The sequence below is a fragment of the Erpetoichthys calabaricus genome, chromosome 2 (assembly GCF_900747795.2).
Source record: "Erpetoichthys calabaricus chromosome 2, fErpCal1.3, whole genome shotgun sequence".
NCBI lineage: Eukaryota > Metazoa > Chordata > Cladistia > Polypteriformes > Polypteridae > Erpetoichthys > Erpetoichthys calabaricus.
Window position 1 is genome coordinate 331,219,157 of NC_041395.2, and position 25,533 is coordinate 331,244,689.

The following is a 25,533-nucleotide window of genomic DNA, read 5'->3' on the forward strand; positions in this document are numbered from 1 at the left end:
CCATGTTTTTTTGCTTTTCCAGTTGGAGTGCAGGCAGGTGACGTGACCCTCTGACCTCTGACAGATTGTGTGGCCAGCAGAAGTTTAACCTGCCTGAGCAGGTCGAGCTGTGGATTGGCGTCTGCTACAGAATGGTGCTAAATGAATTGACCGTTGTGTGTTTTGTGAATACACCTCTGGAGAAGCTGAAGGACCTTTCTTTAACCTACTGTGTCTTAACCTGACATATTTTGTTTATTCACACAGGGCGTCTGGGCGCTGTACATATGCAATGGTTATGGAGCATTTTCAGCGGCACATAAAGTTCTGGATCTCTTGCAGTACCTCTTATCACCAGTAGAGGAACACAATTCTGCGCAAGATGAGGTGGGTGCAAACCACGCGGCTGCTGGAGCTGTTGCTGCTGTGCTTAACTGCAGCCTTTAATAGGAGCTGAGGATAGAGGTGAAGGGACTGCAATGAACAAAGTGGGCTTGTTCGGCCACAGCCTTTAAATCAACTGTGTGACCCCCCCGACCCCCCCCCCGACCCCCCATCCTAGAGAATGACTAAACTTGTCAGTGCTTGCACTGTAAGACATTTATTGCTTTATATTATTATTATATCTATTTGTAATAATGGTTAACTATGAAAATGGTCTACAGCGGAGGTCTCCAACTCCGGGTTATGGAGCTCTATGGTGGCCGCAGGTTTTCATTCTAACCCTTTCTTTAATCGGTAACCCATTTTTGCTACTAATTAACTTCTGTTCCATTTATTTTACAGTGCCATGCAAAAATATTCAATCCCACCGAAAGTCATCCTAATTTTATGTAGGACAAAATATTTTGTACACATTAAATAAATAGTATGTTAATTAAAATAAGGAAAAAGGAGTTAATTGGCAGCAAAAACTGGTCACTAATTAAAAAAATAATAATAATAATAATAATTCTTTTCATTTATATAACGGTTTTCTCACACCTCAAAGCAATTTACATAGTGAGTGGGGAACCGCTTCACCCACCACCAATGTGTAGCACCCACCTTCATGATCGGACAGCAGCCATTTTTATGCCAGTATGCTCACCACACATGAGCCGTTAGGTGGTGAAGTGATGAGAGAGATAGCCAATCAGAGACAGGGGATGATTAGGGGGCCAGAATAACCAGGCCGTGGAGGGCAATTTGGCCAGGACATCAGGATACCCCTTAATAATTACGAGGGACGCCCAGAGATCTTTAATGACCACAGAGAGTCAGGACTAGAGTTTTATGTCTCATCTGAAGGATGGCGCCATTTTTATATTACAATATCCCCGTCACTGCACTGGTGGCATTGGGATCCACATCGAGACCACAGGGTAAGCGCCCCCTGCTGGCCCTACCAACACCAACTCAAGCGTTCCCTGGTTGGTCTCCCATGCAAATACTGCTTAGCATCAGGTGGATGGCCTGTTCTGAAGCGCAGCTGATATGGAAACCAGCAGCCACAGCAGAGCTCAAGGGCCGGAGTTGGAGATCCCGGACTACAGGAATACCTCGCTTAGTGAAGCAAACACATCCCAAGAAGCTACTTTGTTATGAGAAACTTCATTTTCAGAGGTATAAACTAAAATGGACACAATAGAGATGTGTCCTTATACTAGGAAAATAATACATGAATATAATGAACAAAAAGTAAAATTTATCCCAAATGACGCAAACAACATTAATTAAAAAAAAAAACTGATCGAGTGTTGATTGTTTGGATTTGTTTGTCTTTCATTTCTTCTATTATGGTACTGTATAATTTTGATGTGGCAGCACGGTGGCACAGTGGTAGTGCTGCTGCCTCGCAGTTAGGAGACCTGGGTTCGCTTCCCGGGTCCTCCCTGCATGGAGTTTGCATGTTCTCCCCGTGTCTACCTGGGTTTGCTCCGGTTTTCTCCCACAGTTCAAAGACATTACAGGTTAGGTGCATTGGTGATTCTAAATTGTGCGTGGTGGGCTGGCGCCCTGTCCAGGGTTTGTTTCCTGCCGTGTTGGCTGGGATTGGCACCAGCAGACCCCCGTGACCCTGTAGTTAGGATATAGCAGGTTGGATAATGGATGGATGGATAATTTTGATGTGGTGATATCAGTGCAATTTTATATACTTTTTAATTTGTTTGCTTTGATTGATTTGATTGTGCCAATCCCAACTGCACTTTTTTCCCTCTGCCCTTAATAATCTTTAACTTCATTTGGAGTGAAATTGCTTTTCTCTTTTGTGATTCTGACATGATAAAGTAAAAAAAAAAAAATCATAATTATTATTTAAAATACCGTTTTTTGTAGCTTCGTTGTACGGAAACTTGTTAGCGAGAGGATTCGTTAAGCGATGTGTTGCTGTGTATAAAATAAAGACGGCAAGGTGCCAGTCGAAGCTGAGACCTTGATGACCTTTAAGAAGAGCCAGGATGAGATGTTGGGGAAAGCTCAGCTATTAGCTAAACAAATGGGCCTGATGGACTGAATGGTCTTCGCTCGTCTGTCTCATTTCTGATTTTACAAAATCACCCAGGCATAACACGACTTTTACATTTTATAGTGCCTTTAATGGTGAATGGCACCCCAGAGTTCTCTATTAACTTTCTTTTTTGCTTTTTCAACAGAGGTCTCCCACGTTGCAGAAGGAACTTTGGAAGCTGGAGAGCTTGTGCCCTTTGATGGCGACAGTATTTCTGGGAATTGTCATTTTAGGAATTGGGGTAGGTGTGCTCCGTACTCTCCTTTGGGTCAATTAACAGGTGGCTACTGCAGTTTGGGGGGGGCTCCTGAATGGATACCTGAAGGTCCCGTTTTGTTCTGCTCTCCTGAAATGTCTCATTAGGATTCACCGCACCCCACTTTGTAAAGAGGAGTAAAAGACGCTGTGCGTGGAGTTGCCAGTTTATGAGATAAACCCCCCCACACACACCTTCATGTAACACGTCATATATCAAGCGATTAAAATCACAGCGTTTCCAACATCAGTTCATGTTCAACTGATCAGTGGAATGGGCACAACAAGCTGATTTTAAATATGGCATGGTAGTTGGCACTTGATACACTACTGCTCAAATGTTTTAGAACACCTTGGGTTTTCAGTTTTTATGGAAATGCATGTAGTTTAATGTCTTAATGTTTCACAAAATCAAGACATTAAACAAATAATGGCCAATAAGAAAAATAAGTCGGTCATTAAGTGCACAAGTGCACCAAGAGTGGTGGAAGTTCTCTATAGGGCTCCCCCGGCAGCCCCCACAGAACCCAACAGGGTTGCACCAAACTCCATCTCCCAGCATGCCATGCGGTAGTCTGTGGTGCCACAGCCACCCAGGAGGGCTGCCCTGTAGCATCCCAGGGGAGGTATTGCCTCATCGAAGCTCTCTCCTTTCATTACGTTGGCGTCCCGGCCAGGTTATGGCCATGGCCGTCCGTCACACATGTCAATCCCATTTCCCCTTCTCTATCCTAATTGATGGAATCTTCTTTTTCTTTTTCTTTCTTTCTTTTCAGATCCTGCATTGCCTCAAAGTCTTTGCCCCCAGCCCACCTTTTACTTTCCCCGATGACAGACGCCAGTCGATGAGCCGCCAGCCGTCATTCACTTACTCTGAATGGACTGATGCCAAACAGGAGGACTTCTTCGACTTGGATCCTGTGCCGGAGACCCCCGTGTTCGACTGCTTCATGGACATAAAGCCCGAGTCTGATCCAGCGACACTAACAGTCAAGCCTGTGGGGCTGCAGGAAAGGTGAGGATTCTGATCGAGCCATTAGGGAGTTCAGAACTTGGGATAAATTCACATTCTGTTGTGGTGTTAATAAATTTTACTGTTTTTGTTTTTGCCTTTTTTGGGTTTTTTGCATGAATGGATTCTAATTCAATGTTTTATGTCATGTTTTGAAGTAAATTTACAAGGTTGACTTTTAGTATTGTAAAAAAAAAGACAAAACTGCACATAAAGGTTTGGGGTTTCCGGCCCCGTATACTGTAAAGAAGTTGCAAAATCAAAATTATATAGTCCAGAGTACAATCAATTTCCACTGCTGAACAACAATATGGCGTGAAGGGGGAACATTTATAGAGGGGACCGGAAATAAACAGAGGAATGCTGGGTAGTGAGTTGTGGTGTATTCTGGGATTCTGACGTCATCAGAGGGAAGGAAGATGCGGAAGTGGAGGAACGGGAGACGGTTCAGGGTGTCGACGTTTCCTTCTTTCTAGGAAAACAAAGAGAAAAAGGTTAGTTGCCTGTCTGTCCCGTATGGCTTTCAGGTTTCGCGCTACTACCCGGGTCGTTCTGCGACTCCCCATGTGTGCGTGCGTGACAGTATCCATTTTATTTTCTTTATTACACAATGTCTTTGTGTTTGGTCATGTGACAGCACTTGGCACATTTCTTTTAGGTCACAGTGAATGATGGTAAAAATAAGGCGGTGATTGTTCACTGCATTATTTATTTCAAGTAGGCGCTGGTGGTTAGATTTTTCTTTCTTTCTTTCTTTCTTTCTTTCTTTCTTTCTTTCTTTCTTTCTTTCTTTCTTTCTTTCTTTCTATTCATGTTACTCGGTTTTCATTTTGATCTTGAGGTCTTCAGACCCCTTCCTCACCTGACCATGACATTTTCCTCCTTAACCATCTCCCAGTGCACTTACAATAATCCTCAGGCACTTGGCATGTCTACAAGTGTACACCCACCCTTTCAAGTTTGGACAGGGATGAAGGATGTAGGGACACGAGAGGTCACTAAGGGGACCTGTTGTCTTGTGCCTGTCTGGCTATGATGTGACCCAAAAGTTGTAACACTCCTCGAGACCCTTCTACCACCCAAGATGGCACAATTATAATACCCGCTGATGATCTCTAGAGTGGCAGCCAAAACATAAAACAATAAATGAAACAGAGTGCGAGATGACCAACCCTGCTCTCCTACCAGCCACACCACGCACAGCAACAGAGACAAATGTAATCATGGACATTTTGCTGTTATTGTAGAAAAAAAAGAATTATACACATTGTGGTCCTTACCCAGCCAGGACGCTTGTGGACTAGAAGGACTGGGGGAGACAGCAGGCATACAGTGTTATCTATCTCCTCCAGATCGCTAGATGGCAGCCCCCCGGGTTGCAGCAGTGCCTCCGATTCCCATATCCCATAGGGCTTCAAGGGAGTTGGAGTTCAACAAAGCTCTGTTGGTTTCTGTGGGTGCCACCAGAGGGGGAGCCCTATTTTGTCAGGCTTCTGCCTCACGCAGAAGTGCTTCCAGTCCAAGTTAATGGGCCACCTGGGAGGATTAAAGGAGCCAGCTGCCATTGCTGCAGGAGCCAGAGTCGGGAGGGATAGGATGACGCTTGCCAGGAAGAGTGGCGGCAGAGACAAAGGCAGAGGAAGAGCAAGAAGACAAAGTGTTTGCTGTTACTGTGTACTGTATTTCTTGGTGTTGTACTGTACTGTGCATTGGTGCTGGTGAGAAACGATTTGGGAAGTGGTTTCCACGTAATAGCACTGTGTACTGCTCAGTGCTGTAATGTACTGTGCATTGGTGCTGATGGGAAACAATTTGGGAAGCATTTAGGAAGCATTTCCCACATAATAAAGCACTGTTTACTGCTTGGTGCTGGTGGGAAATGATTTGGGGAGCATTTGGGAAGCGTTTCCCACATAATAAAGCACTATGTACTGCTTGGTGCTGTACTGTACTGTGCATTGCTGCTGATGGGTAACGATTTTGGAAGCATTTGGGAAGCGTTTCCCATGTAATAAAGCCTGTGTGTTGTGCTAAACTTGTGTCTGCATCTGTCTGTGTCGGGTTTGGGGAGCTGGTGTGCCCCCTGCAGGCCACAACATATACATACAAAATAATTTGATGCTTACTCAACCCCACATTGCAGTACCCATCTCTTCCCTCGACAAATAAACCACTAATACACAAATAATAGTTATATAAAACGTGATAGCACACCATGTAAAAAGTCCTTATAATGTACATAAGTTTAAGTGTTAATCCCTTGACATTCGTGCTAGTGAGGGTTTGGCTGAACCATACTTTTAGACCAGCCGAAATAACAATCCCTTTTCACAGGTCCACCAGGCCCTCTCCCAAGTTCATCCTCATTCCTCCCTCCATTCCTTAACAACAACAACAACAACAACATTTTCATACAAAAAGTAGCTCAAAGTGCTTTACATAATGAAGAGAAGAAAAATAAAAGACAAAATAAGAAATTAAAATAAGACAACATTAATTAACATAGAAAGGAGTAAGGTCCGATGGCCAGGGTGGACAGAAAAAAACAAAAAAAAAACTCCAGAAGGCTGGAGAAAAAAATAAAATCTGTAGGGGTTCCAGGCCACGAGACCACCCAGTCCCCTCTGGGCATTCTACCTAACATAAATGAAATAGTCCTCTTGGTAGTTCGGGTTTTTCACGGAGTCACTTGATGCTGATGGTCATACAGACTTCTGGCTTTTAATCCATCCATCATTGTTGGAACATCATGGTGCTTTGGGTAGATGGTGGTGGCGCACGCCACCACCAACAGGACACCGGAAAAGGAAACAGAAGAGAGAGTAGGGGTTAGTACAGATTTTGAATGAATAGTTATTATAATGAATTAGATATACAGAGTATCAGGATTAAATTACAGTGAAGTTATGAGAAGGCCATGTTATAGTAATGTGTTTTCAGTAGTTTTTTAAAGTGCTCCACTGTATTAGCCTGGCGAATTCCTACTGGCAGGCTATTCCAGATTTTAGGTGCATGACAGCAGAAGGTCACCCGCCTCACCACTTCTTTTAAGTTTTGCTCTTGGAATTCTAAGGAGACACTCAGTTGAGGATCTGAGGTTACGATTTGGAATATAAGGTGTCAGACATTCCGATATATAAGCCGGGGCGAGATTATTTAAAGCTTTATAAACCATAAGCAGAATTTTAAAGTCAATTCTGAATGACACAGGTAACCAGTGTAGTGACATCAAAACTGGAGAGATGTGTTCGGATTTTCTTTTCCTGGTAAGGATTCTAGCAGCTGCATTCTGCACTAGTTGCAAACGATTGATGTCTTTTTTGGGTAGTCCTGAGAGGAGTGCGTTACAGTAATCTAGCCGACTGAAAACAAACGCATGAACTAATTTCTCTGCATCTTTCAATGATATAAGAGGTCTAACTTTTGCAATGTTTCTTAGGTGAAAAAATGCTGTCCTAGTGATCTGATTAATATGCGATTTAAAATTCAGATTACAATCAACGGTTACCCCTAAGCTTTTTACCTCCGATTTGACTTTTAATCCTAATGCATCCAGTTTATTTCTAATAGCCTCATTGTATCCATTATTGCCAATCACTAAGATTTCGGTTTTTTCTTTATTTAATTTGAGAAAGTTACTATTCATCCATTCTGAGATACAAGTTAGACATTGTGTTAGCGAATCAAGAGATTTGGGGTCATCAGGTGCTATTGATAAATACAGCTGTGTGTCATCAGCATAGCTGTGGTAGCTCACGTTGTGCCCTGAGATAATCTGACCTAATGGAAGCATGTAGATTGAGAAGAGCAGTGGACCCAGGATAGAGCCTTGTGGAACACCATATAGAATATCATGTGTCTTTGAGTTATAATTACCACAACTAACAAAGAATTTTCTCCCTGCCAGGTAGGATTCAAACCAATTTAAGACACTGCCAGAGAGGCCCACCCATTGACAAAGGCGATTCTTAAGAATATTATGATCAATGGTGTCAAATGCGGCACTCAGATCTAAGAGGATGAGAACAGATAAATGGCCTCTGTCTGCATTTACCCACAAGTCATTTACTACTTTAACGAGTGCAGTTTCTGTGCTGTGATTTGTTCTAAAACCTGACTGAAATTTATCAAGAATAGCATGTTTATTGAGGTGCTCATTTAACTGCATAATGACTGCCTTCTCTAGAATTTTACTTAAGAAAGGCAGGTTAGAGATGGGTCTATAATTTTCAAGAGCAGAGGGATCGAGATTATTTTTCTTAAGTAGGGGTTTAACTACCGCAGTCTTAAGACAGTCTGGGAAGACCCCCGTATCTAATGACGAATTTACTATGTCAAGAACATTATCACTAAGCACGCCTGATACTTCTTTGAAAAAATTTGTTGGTATTGGGTCAAGGGCACAGGTGGAGGGTTTCATTTGAGAAATTATTTTATGTAAATCAGGTAAATCTATCCTAGTGAAAGACTTTAATTTGTTTATTATGGGGTACTGGGGTTTAGGAGGATCCTTAGTGTTGGGGAGATATACTATGTTATTTCTAATATCATTAATTTTTTGATTGAAAAATACAGCGATAGCCTCACAGGTTTTACTGGAAGTACTTAGGATGCATTCCTTTGAGTTACCTGGGTTTAACAGACGATCAATCGTCGAAAATAAGACTCTGGGATTACTAGCATTGTTATTTATAATCTTAGAGAAATAGCAGCGCCTCTCAAGACGGACTGTGTTATTGTATTCTGTTATTTTAACTTTTAATATTTCATAGTCAATAGTTAGTTTAGTTTTCCTCCATTTACGCTCAGCTCTACGGCATGTTCTCTTTAAATCAGACACTCTTTGGGTCTTCCATGGTATAACAATGCTAGAAGATTTTTTAACTGTCTTTTCAGGTGCAACTAAGTCAACAGCAGCCCTCACTTTAGTATTAAATCTTTCCACCTTACTATTTACATTCTCCTCGCTATTATAGTTGGCACTATAAACGGATTGATTGGTTAGAATGTTTGAAAGTTTTAAAGCTGCTGATGAGTCAAAGAACCGTTTTTTAATAATATGCTTCTCATGAGTGTTTTCTATCATTATTTCTATATTAAAGAGTAGAAGAAAATGGTCTGATAGACCCGTATCAATGACCTGCTTTATATCAACTTTTAGTCCTTTAGTAATCACTAAGTCTAACGTATGACCTGCTTTATGTGTAGGCTGATTAACGAGCTGTCTCAAATCAAAAGAGTCCAGGAGGTTCATAAATTCTTTTACTTTCTGGTCACATTGATTATCTATATGAAAATTAAAGTCGCCGACTATTAAGAGTGCGTCATAGTTCGTAATTAAGATTGACATCAAGTCAGAGAATTCCTCAAAGAAAGACGCGTTGAATTTTGGAGGTCTATACACGGATAATACTAGAACGTGAGAATCTCCCTGAATAATAATGGCGAGATACTCAAAAGACTTGAATTTACCAAAACTGATATTTTTACATTTTAACCTGCTTGAGTAAATGTTTGCTAGCCCTCCACCTCTCTTTCCTTGGCGATCAGCACGAGTAAAACTGTAATCCGGAGGCGCAGATTCGATTAAAACAGCTGCGCCATCTGAGCTAAGCCACGTTTCACTTAGTGCAATAAAATCTATTTTTTTATCACTAATAAGATCGTTGATAAAAAACGTCTTGTTAGTTAAAGCTCTAACATTTAATAGTGCCATATTCAATGTTTCGGAGGAGCAGAGATGAATACTATGTGCGTTACTGATATATGGAACAGGCATTAAGTTATTTTTATTAGCGCCGCTCTGTGTGTATTTTTTGTTTAATCTATGATCTGTTTTTACAGTTTTAATACATTGTTCATCTAAAGTAGTAACTTTAATTAAATTATTGGTGTTTATGCCGTATTGCCTAGATTTTCTATGTGCATTAAGATTGGTTATTACAGTATTTATGTTGTGCACTTTTATGGAAGATTTTATTAAACAATTATCATGACCAAGCACAGGAGTGGCATTTCGGAAGGGGTTAAAAGCAGAGATAGATAGTCAAGATAAACAAATTACCTTGGATATGTTTTCGGAGAGGACCCGGGCGCCGAAGCTATTCGGATGCAGGCCATCTCGCTTGAAAAAATGCGGTCTTTCCCAAAAGAGGTCCCAGTTGTTGATGAACCCGATGTCTTGATTCTTGCAGAAGCCCTGCAGCCAGTTGTTTAAACCAAGCAGACGACTGTAGTACTCGTTTGATCGTCTGACGAGAGGGAGTGGACCCGAGATGAAAATCTTTGCCGATGGGGTCCTCTCCTTTGTGTCTTTAATTAATGCAGTGAAGTCTGCCTTGAGGATCTCGGACTGTCGGTGCCTTATGTCGTTTACGCCAGCATGTAAAACAATGGCTCCAACTGCCCTGTTCTTGTAGATCGTCGGCGCACGTCTCGTCACATCTCGGACACGGGCACCGGGAAAACAAGAAACAAAAGATTTTCTATCAGGGCAAGTGATATTGAGGTTCCTAACAATAGAATCACCTACCACTATTACATCACTAGGCGCTGAAGGCGAACTGGGGACGCTTAGAGGGTCAAACCGGTTCTGCGTTACGATGCTTGCCTGTGCCGATGGAGGTGTTCTGGCCTTGAACCCCCGCCTGCATTGCTGAAATACACCGAGGTCATCATCGGTGTTGCTCCTTCGAGGCGCGGGGGTGAAGGTTACTTGAGCGGCACAACGCGGGGTTGATGTTACGCTGATAACAGATGGCGAGGACGGTTTATCCAACAGCCGAGCCTTCAGATCTCTGAGGTATCTTCGTCTGGACAGAAGTTTCTGAATCTGTTCTTCGAGTGCCTGGAGTTCCTCGACTACAATTTCAACACGATTCACCTCACTATCGGCCATTGTCCGCTTCTGTTTCCGCTTCCGCTTCCGCTTCGTGCCCTAGGAAGAATGAGAGAGAGAGATAGGTTAGACAGATAGCACTACTTAACTTCTTCCCTTCTGTATTGATGAACCCAGGTTAATCTAATGGCTTCTTGCAGGCTGTGTATTTTCTAGAAGGCCGGCACTTTCTCTTTTTTTATTTTCTCTCTGCTGCTGCTCTGTCTTATTGGTCCTCTTAGTCAGGTGGTTCCTCCAAAGCTGCCCATAGGTTGAAAACCCCTTGAGAGTGAATTTCTGTATTATTACAAAAACAATGAAAGGTACAAACAGACGCTGTTAGCAAATACATCTGACCACCGTTGCAGAGTGACCCCAGTAAAGGCTGTAAGGGGGTCTTGAGCAAGATCGTGATGATTCTAGAGATGGGAGGCAATACTGGCAGGAGCAAGAGAGGCTGGGGTTGAGAGTGGGACAGAGGGTGACAAATGAGTGCATATGAAGAACATAAGACAAACGAGATGAGACCATTCAGTCCATCGATATCTTGGAAGTGCACTTCTGATCGACAGGAGTTCAAGCCTGTGACAGCTACGTGGGACTTCTTTTTTAAGATTGTCTATTTATGTGTGCTTTGCCGATTCTTCTGTGTGTCTTTTACAACACACCATTTTAAATACATCTATGGTCCTTACTGTCATTCCAAGTGGGAAAAGGTGCCAAGATACTCACACGCATACCTGAAAATAGACCAAGCGGCGAGATCAGGCTTCGTTTTTGATGTTTTCCTAATTTCTCCTTGACCTCTAAAATAATTGAGACTTCATTTGAAGGGATTTAGAGATCTTGTGGTAGCATTTGTTTCTACCCTTAAAAAGAAGTAATGTTCCCCAATGAGAAATTGTTTTATGGGTGCTGCCCATCTGAGAGTTATTTGCTGACTGTTGCTATGTGTCGTGATCTGGGGAGACCCGAAAGCACAGGTTCAAAACACTTTCAAATAGTTGCCCACTAATGGGGGAGAAAACAATGTCAAAAATCCCAACAAGAAACCCAAAGGGCAGAGAACACTTTTTTTTTTTTATAAAATGAAGGTGTATTTCTACAAAGCTGGCTGTGCTTTAATTAGAAAACCATCCATCCTACCATTTTCCAACCCGCTGAATCCGAACACAGGGTCACGGGGGTCTGCTGGAGCCAATCCCAGCCAACACAGGGCACCAATCCTGGGCAGGGTGCCAACCCACCGCAGGACACACACAAACACACCCACACACCAAGCACACACTAGGGCCAATTTAGAATCGCCAATCCACCTAACCTGCATGTCTTTGTATTGCGGGAGGAAACCGGAGCGCCCGGAGGAAACCCACACAGACACGGGGAGAACATGCAAACTCCACGCAGGGAGGACCCGGGAAGCGAACCCAGGTCTCCTAACTGCGAGGCAGCAGCGCTACCACTGCGCCACCGTGCCACCCATTAGAAAACCAAAAGATATGTAACCAATTGTATCATAAAAATGCTGAACAAAGGCATCAGCCAAATAAGAAAATGCAGGCCATACCAAACAACACTCAGCATCATGTACTTTCTTTTGTGTGGGCTGTGCATGCATGATAAGAAAAAACTGAGCAAATTTATATATATATATATATATATATATATATACTGTATATATATATATATATACATACAGAACACAGTATATATATAATATATATATATATATATATACACTGCGGTGGGTTGGCACCCTGCCCAGGATTGTTTCCTGCCTTGTGCCCTGTGTTGGCTGGGATTGGCTCCAGCAGACCCCCGTGACCCTGTGTTTGGATTCAGCGGGTTGGAAAATGGATGGATGGATATATATATACAGTGCATCCAGAAAGTATTCACAGCGCATCACTTTTTCCACATTTTGTTTTGTCACAGCCTTATTCCAAAATGGATTAAATTCATTTTTTTCCTCAGAATTCTACACACAACACCCCATAATGACAATGTAAAAAAAGTTTAATTGAGATTTTTGCAAATTTATTAGAAATAAAAAAAACTGAGAAAGCACATGTACATAAGTATTCACAGCCTTTGCCATGAAGCTGAAAATTGAGCTCCGGTGCATCCTGTTTCCCCTGATCATCCTTGAGATGTTTCTGCAGCTTCATTGGAGTCCACCTGTGGTAAATTCAGTTGACTGGACATGATTTGGAAAGGCACACACCTGTGTATATAAGGTCCCACAGTTGACAGTTCATGTCAGAGCACAAACCAAGCATGAAGTCAAAGGAATTATCTGTAGACCTCCGAGACAGGATTGTCTCGAGGCACATATCTGGGGAAGGTTACAGAAAAATTTCTGCTGCTTTGAAGGTCCCAATGAGCACAGTGGCCTCCATCATCCGTAAGTGGAAGAAGTTCGAAACCACCAGGACTCTTCCCAGAGCTGGCCGGCCATCTAAACTGAGCGATCGGGGGAGAAGGGCCTTAGTCAGGGAGGTGACCAAGAACCCGATGATCACTCTGTCAGAGCTCCAGAGGTCCTCTGTGGAGAGAGGAGAACCTTCCAGAAGGACAACTATCTCTGCAGCAATCCACCAATCAGGCCTGTATGGTAGAGTGGCCAGACAGAAGCCACTCCTTAGTAAAAGGCACATGGCAGCCCACCTGGAGTTTGCCAAAAGGCACCTGAAGGACTCTCAGACCATGAGAAAGAAAATTCTCTGGTCTGATGAGACAAAGCTTGAACTCTTTGGTGTGAATGCCAGGCATCACATTTGGGGAAAACCTGGCACCATCCCTACAGTGAAGCATGGTGGTGGCAGCATCATGCTGTGTGGATGTTTATCAGCAGCAAGGACTGGGAGACTAGTCAGGATAAAGGGAAAGATGATTGCAGTAATGTACAGAGACATACTGGATGAAAACCTGCTCCAGAGCGCTCTTGACCTCAGACTGGGGCGATGGTTCATCTTTCAGCAGGACAACGACCCTAAGCACACAGCCAAGATATCAAAGGAGTGGCTTCAGGACAACTCTGTGAATGTCCTTGAGTGGCCCAGCCAGAGCCCAGACTTGAATCTGATTGAACATCTCTGGAGAGATCTTAAAATGGCTGTGCACTGACGCTTCCCATCCAACCTGATGGAGCTTGAGAGGTGCTGCAAAGAGGAATGGGCCAAACTGGCCAAGGATAGGTGTGCCAAGCTTGTGGCATCACATTCAAAAAGACTTGAGGCTGTAATTCCTGCCAAAGGTGCATCGACAAAGTATTGAGCAAAGGCTGTGAATACTTATGGACATGGGATTACTCAGTTTTTTTATTTTTAATAAATTTGCAAAAACCTCAAGTAAACTTTTTTCACGTTGTCATTATGGGGTGTTGTGTGTAGAATTCTGAGGGAAAAAATGAATTTAATCCATTTTGGAATAAGGCTGTAACATAACAAAATGTGGAGAAAGTGATGCGTTGTAAATACTTTCTGGATGCACCGCATGTACATTTTTTTTTTGTTCTTTATTTCGCCTTATACAATTTCTTGTATTAGGAATTTGGTAGTTTTCGCATACCCCTTGGGGTCAGAGCGCAGGGTCAGCCATTGTAAAGCGCCCCTGGAGCAATTACAGGTTAAGGGCCTTGCTCAAGGGCCCAGCAGAGCAGTGGCCTTTTTTTGGCAGTGACGGGGATTCGAACCGGCAACCTTCGGGATACCAGCGCAGCTCCTTAGCCTCAGAGCCACCACTCCACCCTGTAAGCATATATTATTGTACCAAAGTTTTCCTCCTTCATTCCTCTGTTTTACTTTGATGCATTTTCAATAAAAAATCATACCACAAAGAAAACCTAACCCCCTTTCCATCTGTCTCTCTGTCTTTTCAAAGGAGAGGCTCCAACGTCTCCCTCACCCTGGACATGTGTACACCAGGCTCGACGGAGCCCTACGGGTCAGTGCTGTCCCCTCGAGAGCAGTCGGCCAGAGAGTACCTGCAGAAGGCTTCCAATGTCCTCACCGCCATGGAGCTACACGAGAGAGCCATGGACTCCTTCACTCTGCAGGCTGAGTTTTTTGTGAGTTCTGATTGGAGGATATTGGTCCTGTCCTCCTTTTTATTTCTCATTTGTTGATAGGCCTGGGTGAGACACTTGGCCCAGACGTGAGTTGTCCTGGTGTCATTGTCAGAATTTGAATGTCACATGTTAGATGCTTACAATTATGCACAATCTCTTTCTTCAACCTGTAATAAGCATAAGTTTAATATGTCACTGTGCTCTGTGCAAATATCTATATAAAGTACAGTATATAAAAGTCAATGTATGTGTGTGTATGTATGTATGTTCCAGCATCACTTCCAAATGGCTGGAGCGATTTTCATGAAACTTGGTATACATGTTTCTCATTGGTCGACTAAATATCCTGTAGGGTAAGATTAACCCTAACCCACCCCCCTCTGGGTGGGGGGGGGGATGATCTTGCGGTCTTCGATGCATGTTATCATCCATTTGACACTCGAAATGATCACCAGGGAGCGAACTGCTGGCACACAACCTGACCTGAGATGTGGCAGAGTCCTTTCTGTGAGATTTGGCATCATTCTCTTCCCAGCATACCCTTGCCTACGCGTCCAGTCTGTCCATTTCAGCCAACTCACGTCAAAGTGGGTTAATTGTTACCCAAAGAACACACAGCCTTTGATGAGAAGACACAAATACAGAATACATCATTGACCTCCGTCCCAAGGTACGCTGGTACCACTCAAACATATGAGCGACTTTGTGTTCGAACAAGAACAATCCACAGCAATCCAGTAACAATTTATGGCTTGTGTTCAGACAGAATGGTCGTTCCCCACAGCCCTTCAGGTATCCCCATCATTGCCTAAATCAGTGGTCTCAAACTCCGGGCCTGGAGGACCACAGTGGTTGCAGGTTTTCATTCTAACCCTTTTTTATAATTGGTGACCAGTTTTTGCTGCTAATTAACTCCTTTTCCATTCATTTTAATTGACTTGTTCCCCTGAATTTCTTCATCGTTCCTCTGAATTGCTTCATTTCTTTCCTTAAACGGCACCCAAACAGAAATGAAATGTGAAGTGTGTGAGCCAACAGAAGACCAACTAAGTCAGGGCCTCAAACTCCAACCAGTTGCTTAATCAGGAGCCGAGTCTTGTCATTAATTAAAATCTTTCTTTAATTCCATGGCTTGTTGCTGCTCTCATTGTGCAAATGCAGACATTTCTGAAATTGTCTTTTCTAAGAGCAGTGTTAAAATGTTTTGGGGTCCTGAGCAGATCAACTTTCCAGAGACCCTCATCTTTGTTTATTTTCAGGTATGGTATGATGGACACAGTTTGCTGGACATATTTTGGTTCATTTTGTATCTCATGATTGTTTGGCTGCTAATTAAGGAAAAAGAAACAATTGAGGGTCTGAGTCTTCAAGAACTAGTCAAATAAAATTAATTCAAAAGAAGTTAATTAGCAGCATAAACAGCTCACTAATTAAGAAAAGGGTTAAAATGAAAACCTGCAGCCCTCCAGGATCAGAGTTTGAGACCACTGGCCTAAATGATCATTTATGTTGTGACGGATGGCCTGGGCCATTACCTGGCTGGGTGGAAGGGCCGAGGGAGAGAACATGTTTGGGACATTATCTCCCCCCGAGATGCTACAGGTCAGCCCCCAGTGTTGTAACAGCACCACAGATCCCTGCAGGGCATGCCAGGAGCTGTAGTTTGGAGCAGCCCAGTTAGGTTCTGTAGGGGCACTGCCAGGGGGTGCGGGAGGTACAGCTGAGCCCTTTGTGGCACCACTTCCTCCACACCCAGAAGTGCTGCTGGAAGAAATAATAATAATAATACATTTTATTTATATAGCGCCTTTCCCATGCTCAAGGCACTTCACAGAGTCTTAGAAAAAACAGCAGGGTATATGTAACATTGGATACAAATGTTTTCCTGAATAGAACAATGAAACAGATAACAAAGCATTAAATAGAATAAAGGACAATAAACCAGAGTAAAATACTAAATTCAATACTAAAAGAAAACCTAATTTGTGATATAACAGACACACAAATGATCCTGAGCACCTGGACAGAGAGGTAAACTGAAAGAAAGGGCAGAATGTTAAGTTAAGTTAAAATCTTTCCTAAATAGATGAGTTTTGAGTTGTTTTTTAAAAGAATGAATGGAGTCGGCTGATCTCATTAATTTCGGGATGTCATTCCAAAGTCTGGGTGCTATGGAGCTGAAGGCCCTGCTGTCACCCATAGAGTGCAGGTTAGTGTGAGGCACAACAAGATTATTAGAATCAGAGAACCTTAGTAGGCGGACAGCAGCCTAGTGATTTAGAAGGTCACTGATGTTGGCCATTTAAAGCTTTGTAGGTTATTAGTAGGATTTTATATTCAATCCTGTAAGACACAGGGAGCCAGTGAAGGCGAAGCAGGATGGCTGTGATGTGCTCGCTGCTGCTGGTTCATGTAAGGACTCTTGCAGCCGAGTTTTGAATCAACTGGAGCTGTGCTATAAGATTAGAAGGGGCTCCTGCCAGCAGCAAGTTACAATAATCGATGCAGGATGTGATAAAAGCAGGGACAAGTTTCTCAGCATTAGAAAAGGAGAGGAAGGAACAAACATGGGATATGTTACAGAGGTGAATGTAAGAAAGTTTCTTAATGTGGTTTATGTGGGCGGAATAAGAAAGGGAGGAATCAAAAATGACACCAAGATTCCTTGCATCAGAAGAAGGTGTGATGAGATCACCGCCAAGAGTGACTGAAAAGGAGCTCATTTTATTAAGTTGCACTTTAGTCCCAATTTGCAGGAGTTCAGTTTTGTTGCAATTTAATTTTAAAGAGTTCTGCTCCATCCAGGTTTTAATTTCACTGAGGCAAGTTGTGAGCTGAGAAAACTCTGATGAAGTTGCACTTTTGACATTGAAATAGAGTTGAATGTCAGCTGCATAAAAATGATAACCCAATCCATAGCTACGGATAATATGGCCAAGGGGAAGTATATAAATACAGAAAAGAAGAGGGCCGAGGACAGAGCCCTGAGGAGCTCCTTGCGTGACTGGCGCTGAGCTGGATCTGCTGTTGCCAAGACTAACAAACTCTTACCTATCAGTCAGATAGGACTTGAACCACTGGAGGGCAGTGCCAGAGATACCCAGCATGCTCTCCACACTGGACAGTAGAATGTCATGTCTGAGCTGAGTGTCAAATGCCGCACTGAGGTCTAATAGAATTAATATGCTGGTTTGTCCAGAGTCTGCTGCCATAAGCAAATTATTGGTTACCAGAATAAGAGCAGTTTCACAGCTGTGCTGCGCCCTGAAACCAAACTGAAAGGGTTCCATAAAGTTATTAGAGGTTAAGTAACTGGTGAGCTGGGAGGCTACAACACGCTCGAGAACTTTTGACAGAAAAGGTAAGTGGGATATAGGCTGAAAATTGTTAAGATCATCACCATCAAGACCAGACTTTTTTAACATGGGGGTTACAGAAGCGGTTTTAAAAGTGGCCGGCACAAGCCCAGTGTCAAGGGATGTATTGATTATTGCCGTAACAGTCGGGATTATGGCATGAAGACAGGATTTAAGAAGTGTGGTGGGGATGGGGTCCAGTACACAAGTAGTTGGCCTCATCTTACAAAGCAGGTTATTAACAAATGCTGATGTGACTGATGATAATTTAAAAAAAGGAGCTGGATGGAGTAGGAAGACAAGGAAGGATATAAATGGATGATGGATTTATGTTAGTTGGATTATTTAGATCTTTAATTTTATTGCAGAAAAAGTGGAGGAATTTTTCACAGAGGTAATTGGGCCAGATGCAGGTTGAAGTCATTTATTAACTACAGAGAACAAAACCCTTGGGTGTTCATGGCCACTTTCTATTATTCTAACATAATGGGTGACCTTGGCTGCAGTTAGTGCTTCTCTGTAAGCCCTTTGGTGGTCAGAGAAAGCCTGGATGTGCACAGTGAGGCCAGACTTACGTGACATTCTCTCAAGGCGTCGGCCAGCTGCTTTCATAGATCGTAGCTCTGAATTATACCAAGGAGCTGAACGTTTAAAGGAAACCTCCTTATATTTTAAAGGAGTTGTTTTATCTAATGCTGAATGAAGGGCTGAGTTACAGTGGTCAACAAGACTGTCTAGTGTTGATGGAATAGGTGAAGACAGAAAAAGATCAGAAATGGATCCAGAAAGAACAGAGGGACAGATATTTTTAAGGTTTCGGAAAGAAAATTGACGTTTACAGGTAAGAGAAGGGAGAGGTGACAATGAAAATCACTGCTTTATGGTCAGAGAGTCCCAAATCAGTGCTGTAAGTATTGCCAACAGATAGTCCAGATGTGCAGAACAGGTCCAGTATATGACCACCAGAGTGGGTGGGAAAATCAACATGTTGTGTCAAGTCAAAACAGTCCAGTAAGGATAGGAATTAATTTCTCAGTTTCGATGTGGAGATGTTAATATGGATGTTGAAATCGCCAAGAAGAATGGCTCTCTGGGAAAGTGAACGTAAGTGGGTTAATAGTTCAGTCAGATCAGATAAAAAAGACGCATTGTATTTCGGGGTACGATAGACAAGAATAAGTGAGACAGGACCAGATTTTGTTATTAGCTTAAGAGCCAGACACTCGAAAGACAATGGACCATCAGTGGGGATTCTTTTGATGTTTAAGTTCGATTTAGCAATTACTGTGAATCCTCCGCCTTGTCTTGAGCTGCGAGGCTCTGTGAAGTCAATGTATCCGGGCGGGATCACCTTCGTGACAGATGTAAAATCATTTGGTTTTTGCCATGTTTCTGTTAAGCATAGCAAGTCAAGGTTGGAGTATGCAATGAATTGTGATAGCACCAGTGCTTTGCCATTAAGAGATCTTGAGTTAAACAGTGCAATATTAGCCGGTGTGGGATCATTGTGCGCAGATCCATGACCAGAGTTTATTTTCACATATTGCAGATTTGGCACACTGACACTCCTATTTCCAAAGCCGTGAGTAGGATGGCATATTCCTGAGCAAATGCTGCCAGTGAACTTTTCATTCGCAGCCTGGCTGTGGCGGCGACCTAACCTGCAATGTGAATATTTCGGGCGCTGCACAATACCATTGTCTTTTAAGACATTCCAGTCTGACCATTTGCTCTGGACAAGCTGTTTAATATGAAGGAGTTTGTCAGGAGAGTATTTTATCATAGTAGAGAGCAATCCTTATCTGATAGAAGAAGAGAAGCAGCACAGCGGAAAAGGTGAGATGGGAGGATCGGGTGGCGCAAATGAATGGCAAGCAGCACAAAAAGCATAGATAGATAGATAGATAGATAGATAGATAGATAGATAGATAGATAGATAGATAGATAGATAGATAGATAGATAGATAGATAGATAGATAGATAGATAGATAGATAGATAGATAGATAGATAGATAGATAGATAGATACTTTTGTCACAAAGCACTCTCGATACCTTTTTCCAATTTTTCCAACCTGATTGGAATATAAGGTTTATTTCTAGATCAAGCTCTGTATCATCTGTTGTGGTTGATGAGCTATTTCCCAAGGGGAAAGTCACTTACTCCAGCAGCACCTTACTGATACAAAAAACAGTATTAAATTAAAGATTGATAATAATGCAGGTAAAAACAGACAATAACTTTATATAATGTTAACGTTTTCCCCCCCGGGTGGAAGTGAAGAGTCGCATAGTTTGGGGGAGGAACGATCTCCTCAGTCTGTCAGTGGAGCAGGACGGTGACAGCAGTCTGTCGCTGAAGCTGCTTCTCTGTCTAGAGATGATCCTGTTCAGTGGATGCAGTGGATTTTCCATAATTGATAGGAGCCTGCTGAGCGCCTATAGTAGGAGATATTACAAAATGCACATGAAGATACCAAAATTTGGAGGTTCCAACATACAGCCACATACATATAATGCTGGGTATTACAGGCAGGATCGCCCAGAGCTGCATCCAGCTGGGTGTAAACCTCAGCTCATTTCTTAGTCATTAAGCATGTATAGAAGGAATTGAGAGCAATCCAGTGTATAAAATACAGTCATATGAAAAAGTTTGGGAACCCCTCTTAATTCTTTGGATTTTTGTTTCTCATTGGCTAAGCTTTCAAAGTAGCAACTTCCTTTTAATATCAGACATGGCTTATGGAGACAGTAGTATTTCAGCAGTGACATTAAGTTTATTGGATTAACAGAAAATATGCAATATGCATCATAACAAAATTAGACAGGTGCATAAATTTGGGCACCCCAACAGAAATATGACATCAATACTTAGTTGAGCCTCCATTGGTAAATCTAACAGCCTCTAGACGCTGTCCTCCTATAGCCTTTGATGAGTGTCTGGATTCTGGATGGAGGTATTTCTGACCATTCTTCATACAAAATCTCTCCAGTTCAGTTCAATTTGATGGCTGCCGAGCATGGACAGCCTGTTTCAAATCATCCCATAGATTTTCGATGATATTCAAGTCAGGGGACTGTGACGGCCATTCCAGAACATTGTACTTCTCCCTCTGCATGAATGCCTTTGTAGATTTTGAACTGTGTTTTGGGTCATTGTCTTGTTGGAATATCCAACCCCTGCATAACTTCAACTTTTGTGACTGAAGCTTGAACATTATCCTGAAGAATTTATTGATATTGGGTTGAATTCATGCGACCATCGACTTTAACAAGGGCCCCAGTCCCTGAACTAGCCACACAGCCCCACAGTATGATGGAACCTCCACCAAATTTGACAGGAGGTAGCAGGTGTTTTTTCTTGGAATGCGGTGTTCTTCTTCCGCCATGCAAAGTTCTTTTTGTTCTGACCAAATAACTCAATTTTTGTCTCATCAGTCCAAAGCACTTTGTTCCAAAATGAATCTGTCTTGTCTAAATGAGCATTGGCATACAACAAGCGACTCTGTTTGTGGTGTGAGTGCAGAAAGGACTTCTTTCTCATCACCCAGCCATACAGATGTTCTTTGTGCAAATTGTAAAACGATGTACAGATACACCATCTGCAGCAAGATATTCTTGCAGGTCTTTGGAGGTGATCTGTGGGTTGTCTGTAACCATTCTCACAATCCTGCTCATATGCCGCTCCTGTATTTTTCTTGGCCTGCCAGACCTGCTGGGTTTAACAGCAACTGTGCCTGTGGCCTTCCATTTCCTGATGACATTCCTTACAGTTGAAACTGACAGTTTAAACCTCTGAGATGGCTTTTTGTAGCTTTCTCCTAAACCATGAGACTGAACAATCTTTGTTTTCAGATCTTTTGAGAGTTGCTTAGAGGATCCCATGCTGTCACTCTTCAGAGGAGAGTCAAAGGGAAGGAAGCACAACTTGTAATCGACCACCTTAAATACCTTTATATCTCATGATGGGACACACCTGTCTATGAAGTTCAAGGCGTAACAAGCTCATCCAACCAATTTGGTGTTGTAAGTAATCAGCATTGAGCAGTGACAGGCATTCAAATCAGCACAATGACAAGGGGACCCACATTTGTGCACAGCCAGATTTTCACATTTGATTTAATTTCATACAACTAAATTCTGCTTCACTAAAAATCTTTGTTCGGAAAACACCGCAGTACTCAGATGTTCCTAGGAAATGAAAGACAGACCACTGTTATCTTTTTTTTTGTTGAAAGGAGAGTCAGTTACTGCGGTGGGTTGGCACCCTGCCCAGGATTGGTTCCTGCCTTGTGCCCTGTGTTGGCTGGGATTGGCTCCAGCAGACCCCCGTGACCCTGTGTTCAGATTCAACGGGTTGGATAATGGATGGATGGATGGAGAGTTAATTATTATGCAGGCTGAGAGGGGTTCCCAAACTTTTTCATATGACTGCATAATGAAGAAGACACACTATCCCCGGCTCATAGATCGTCACAGTGCAAAGAAATGTCCATAGGGCTCATCCAGTGTGCCACAGAAAGATTCGGTTATCCCCGATGCTGCAAACCCAGTCAAGGCAAAGTCCATAAAAGTAAATCCAAATCAACACAGCTCGAGTCAATTGCATCCATGAACTATACATACAATAAAAAGAAAGTGAACAATTGCAAAAAGTTTAAGGCGAATTTTAATGATAAGTGTTAATGAAAGGGAAGAGCGGCAGCAGCAAAGAAGGTCAAGAAACACCTGTTGCACTTCTGGGTGCCCTATAAAAGGAGTTGCCTGACCACTAATCGGAGTCGGGAGGAGGAGTGGAGACAGAGACAGAGAGAAAGAGAGAGGAAGAAGGAAGGACTGTGCTGGTTTGTACATTTGGTGCTTTGTACTGTGCTGTGTAGTGGGGAGCAACAGAAAAGCGCTTCCCCACTTAAATAAAGTCATGTTGTCTAGCAAGCCAGCCTGGCGTCTCTGCCTGTCTTTCTCAGGATTGGGGGAGTTAAACGCCCCCTGGTGGTCCACAATGTTTCTCTTCGCTCAGGTGTTGGTCCCCTCTCAGGTTGCCCCCATTTGGGATCCTGGGAGTCCACACCCTGCACCAAACACCGAAGGCAAGAGCCAGTCAAGCCAAGTCGGCTCAAGGAATGAATTGACTTTCTGAATGTGAGAACACTTCTTTTAGTTTGCAGTTCCATTTGAGCCTCTCTAGACTCTTTCCCCTTTACAGAATTTCATCTTCTGCTGTGACGTGCTGATCTAACAGCCTCCATAAGAATCAGTTCAGCTTATTTGTCGCACGCGTGCACTTGGAAGGCAACTTAAGGGCTTTGGTGACGGTAATAACCCACTGAGCCAGGGGTTGGAGCTGTGTGCTAATGCCTTCTCTCTTCCTCCCTCTGCAGAACAGAAGACTAACACCCTCCCCCCACTGCTGACATCACTTCCGTTGCCCACCCCCCTGGACCCACCCCTTCCTGCCGGCAGCCTTTATAAATTGGGAACCTGATATTTGAGCTCAGTTCTGTGTTGGACTTGCGTCTACAAGGACATTACGCTTATCTTTGTCAAAAGATTTATCTTTTTTTTTGCTCCACATCATATGGGCTCGCAGCTGGCACCCCAAACCTTTTTCTGTATTCTGTCTCGCCCTCTTATTGTATATATTTGTAGTGTGCTGTAATAAATAAAATACAATTATAACTACACAAGTTACTAGTCACATAATGGATACGCATGAAGACATACATTAAAGTAGCTGTCCCACTCAAGCCACTACTGCCCTCTAGTGTTTTTAAATTGCATAACAGCATTTTGGGATTTTTCAGAACAGGAAGAAAACGTTAGCTTCCTCCTCAATCCCCGACTCCTTTCCTCGACTCTCTCCATTGCAGTTGAGGAAAAAAAATGTCCATTTTGTAGATTTCAAGGAATGAAACTACGCCCTTTGATACAATCAGAACTTCACTGTGGACCCAATCAGGACTTCACGGCTATCAAGAGGGAAGGGGTGCCTAGTGGGGTGCAATTCACCAGGGAGGCAAGCAATTGTGCGGCGCACTCGGAAGCCTAAAATAAGATGGGGGGGGGGGGGGGGTTTGGAGCTATCCGTTAGTTGCTTCAGAAATCACTTTAGTATACCTTGTGGCCACTACGGGGTGCTCAGCTCCCCAAACTCCCAACACACCCAGGCTTGGACACAAGTTTGTTCTTTTCAAAGGGCTTTATTTGGTGTGAAACCCTTCAACAACAAGTGTTTCCCACAGCACAACCACAACTGCAATTCAGCTCTCAGCAACACTTTGTCTTCTTCTCTGCTCCTTGCTGAAATTTTGTCCTCTTCCACATTGACTCTGGCTGACTTCTTGAAGAGGGGCTGCTCCTTTTACATAAAACCAAAGCTATGGCCTGAAAGCATGTCTTTTTCTTTGGTACACAATTTACGGGGTCACGGCCATTGTCCTTAACCTTTTTTTGGTATTCAGTCTCCCCTCTTACCGTATATATTTGTAGTGTGCTGTAGAAGTTAAATACAATTACAGCTTTACAAATTACTAATCACAGAATTAGTAATTCTGTATGCCGGAAGACATACTATACATTAGATGAGCTGTCTCAATCAGGCCACTACTGCCCTCTAGTGTTTTCATTTGCAAGGACTGACCCTACCAGAAACCCACAAAGACTCCACTGCCTGGTGTCTGCCACAGTGACACGCCAGCAGGCCACTGCAGACAGTTTTGTATACTACTGCCCCCTAGAGGTGTGAACTAGAGAGTTCCTAAGGGTCAGTGGCTCTTATTTTGTATATCATTTGTGTCTGTTGGGATGGGCTAAACCCTAAAGAATTCATTGGGTTGGTTTATTTTTTTAATTTTTTAAATATAATTAAAGTTTTACTTTTGATTTGAAATTCGGGCCATTATATTGGTGCTGTTTTCATGAGGCTATTGTTGGTTCCTGTTGCCAGAACCGTCCCAGAGTGGGCGTGTCCTTAGAGGTCATGACCCGCCAATCACAACGTGACATGACAAAAGTTCATCCAGGGTTATGCTTCCCCCATACGACTGCACAGATTATTCCTAAAACCTTCAGACCTTTTTGAAAATTTCCCATTGTTGTGTTTCTCTGGTTTTTGTACTCTCTGTGCAATCCCTGGTGTCTTTGTGAGAGACTCAAAGGGCCTGTAGGGGACTTGGGTATCTGCTGTTTCATTCATGTCTCTTTTCAACAGGAAACTCCAATGAACTTTGTGGACCCAAAGGAATACAACATCCCCGGAGTGGTGAGGAAGAACCGCTATAAAACTATCCTCCCAAGTACGTCAGCCACAAGCTGAACCCATTTGTATGTGCATGTGTCTGTGTGCGGGGGTCTGTAATATAATATAATATAATGTAATATAATATATGCATGAGCACATGTGTGTGCATGTGTAATATAATAAAATGTAATATGCGTGTAGGTGTGTGTGTGTGTGTGTGTGTGTGTGTGTGTGTATAATATAATGTAATATAATA

The 25,533-nt window shown here is 42.8% G+C and overlaps 1 protein-coding gene across 1 annotated transcript in view; it reads left to right on the forward strand.

Annotated features, from left to right (window-relative positions):
• ptpn5 (protein tyrosine phosphatase non-receptor type 5) overlaps positions 1-25,533 on the forward strand; it is a 181,501-nt gene that overhangs the window by 117,607 nt on the left and 38,361 nt on the right. Inside the window, exons 4-8 of the mRNA XM_028796021.2 lie at positions 247-366; positions 2,616-2,711; positions 3,502-3,740; positions 14,497-14,683; positions 25,248-25,332. Coding sequence (XP_028651854.1) covers positions 247-366; positions 2,616-2,711; positions 3,502-3,740; positions 14,497-14,683; positions 25,248-25,332 — 727 coding nt within the window. The remainder of the gene's footprint in view (positions 1-246; positions 367-2,615; positions 2,712-3,501; positions 3,741-14,496; positions 14,684-25,247; positions 25,333-25,533) is intronic.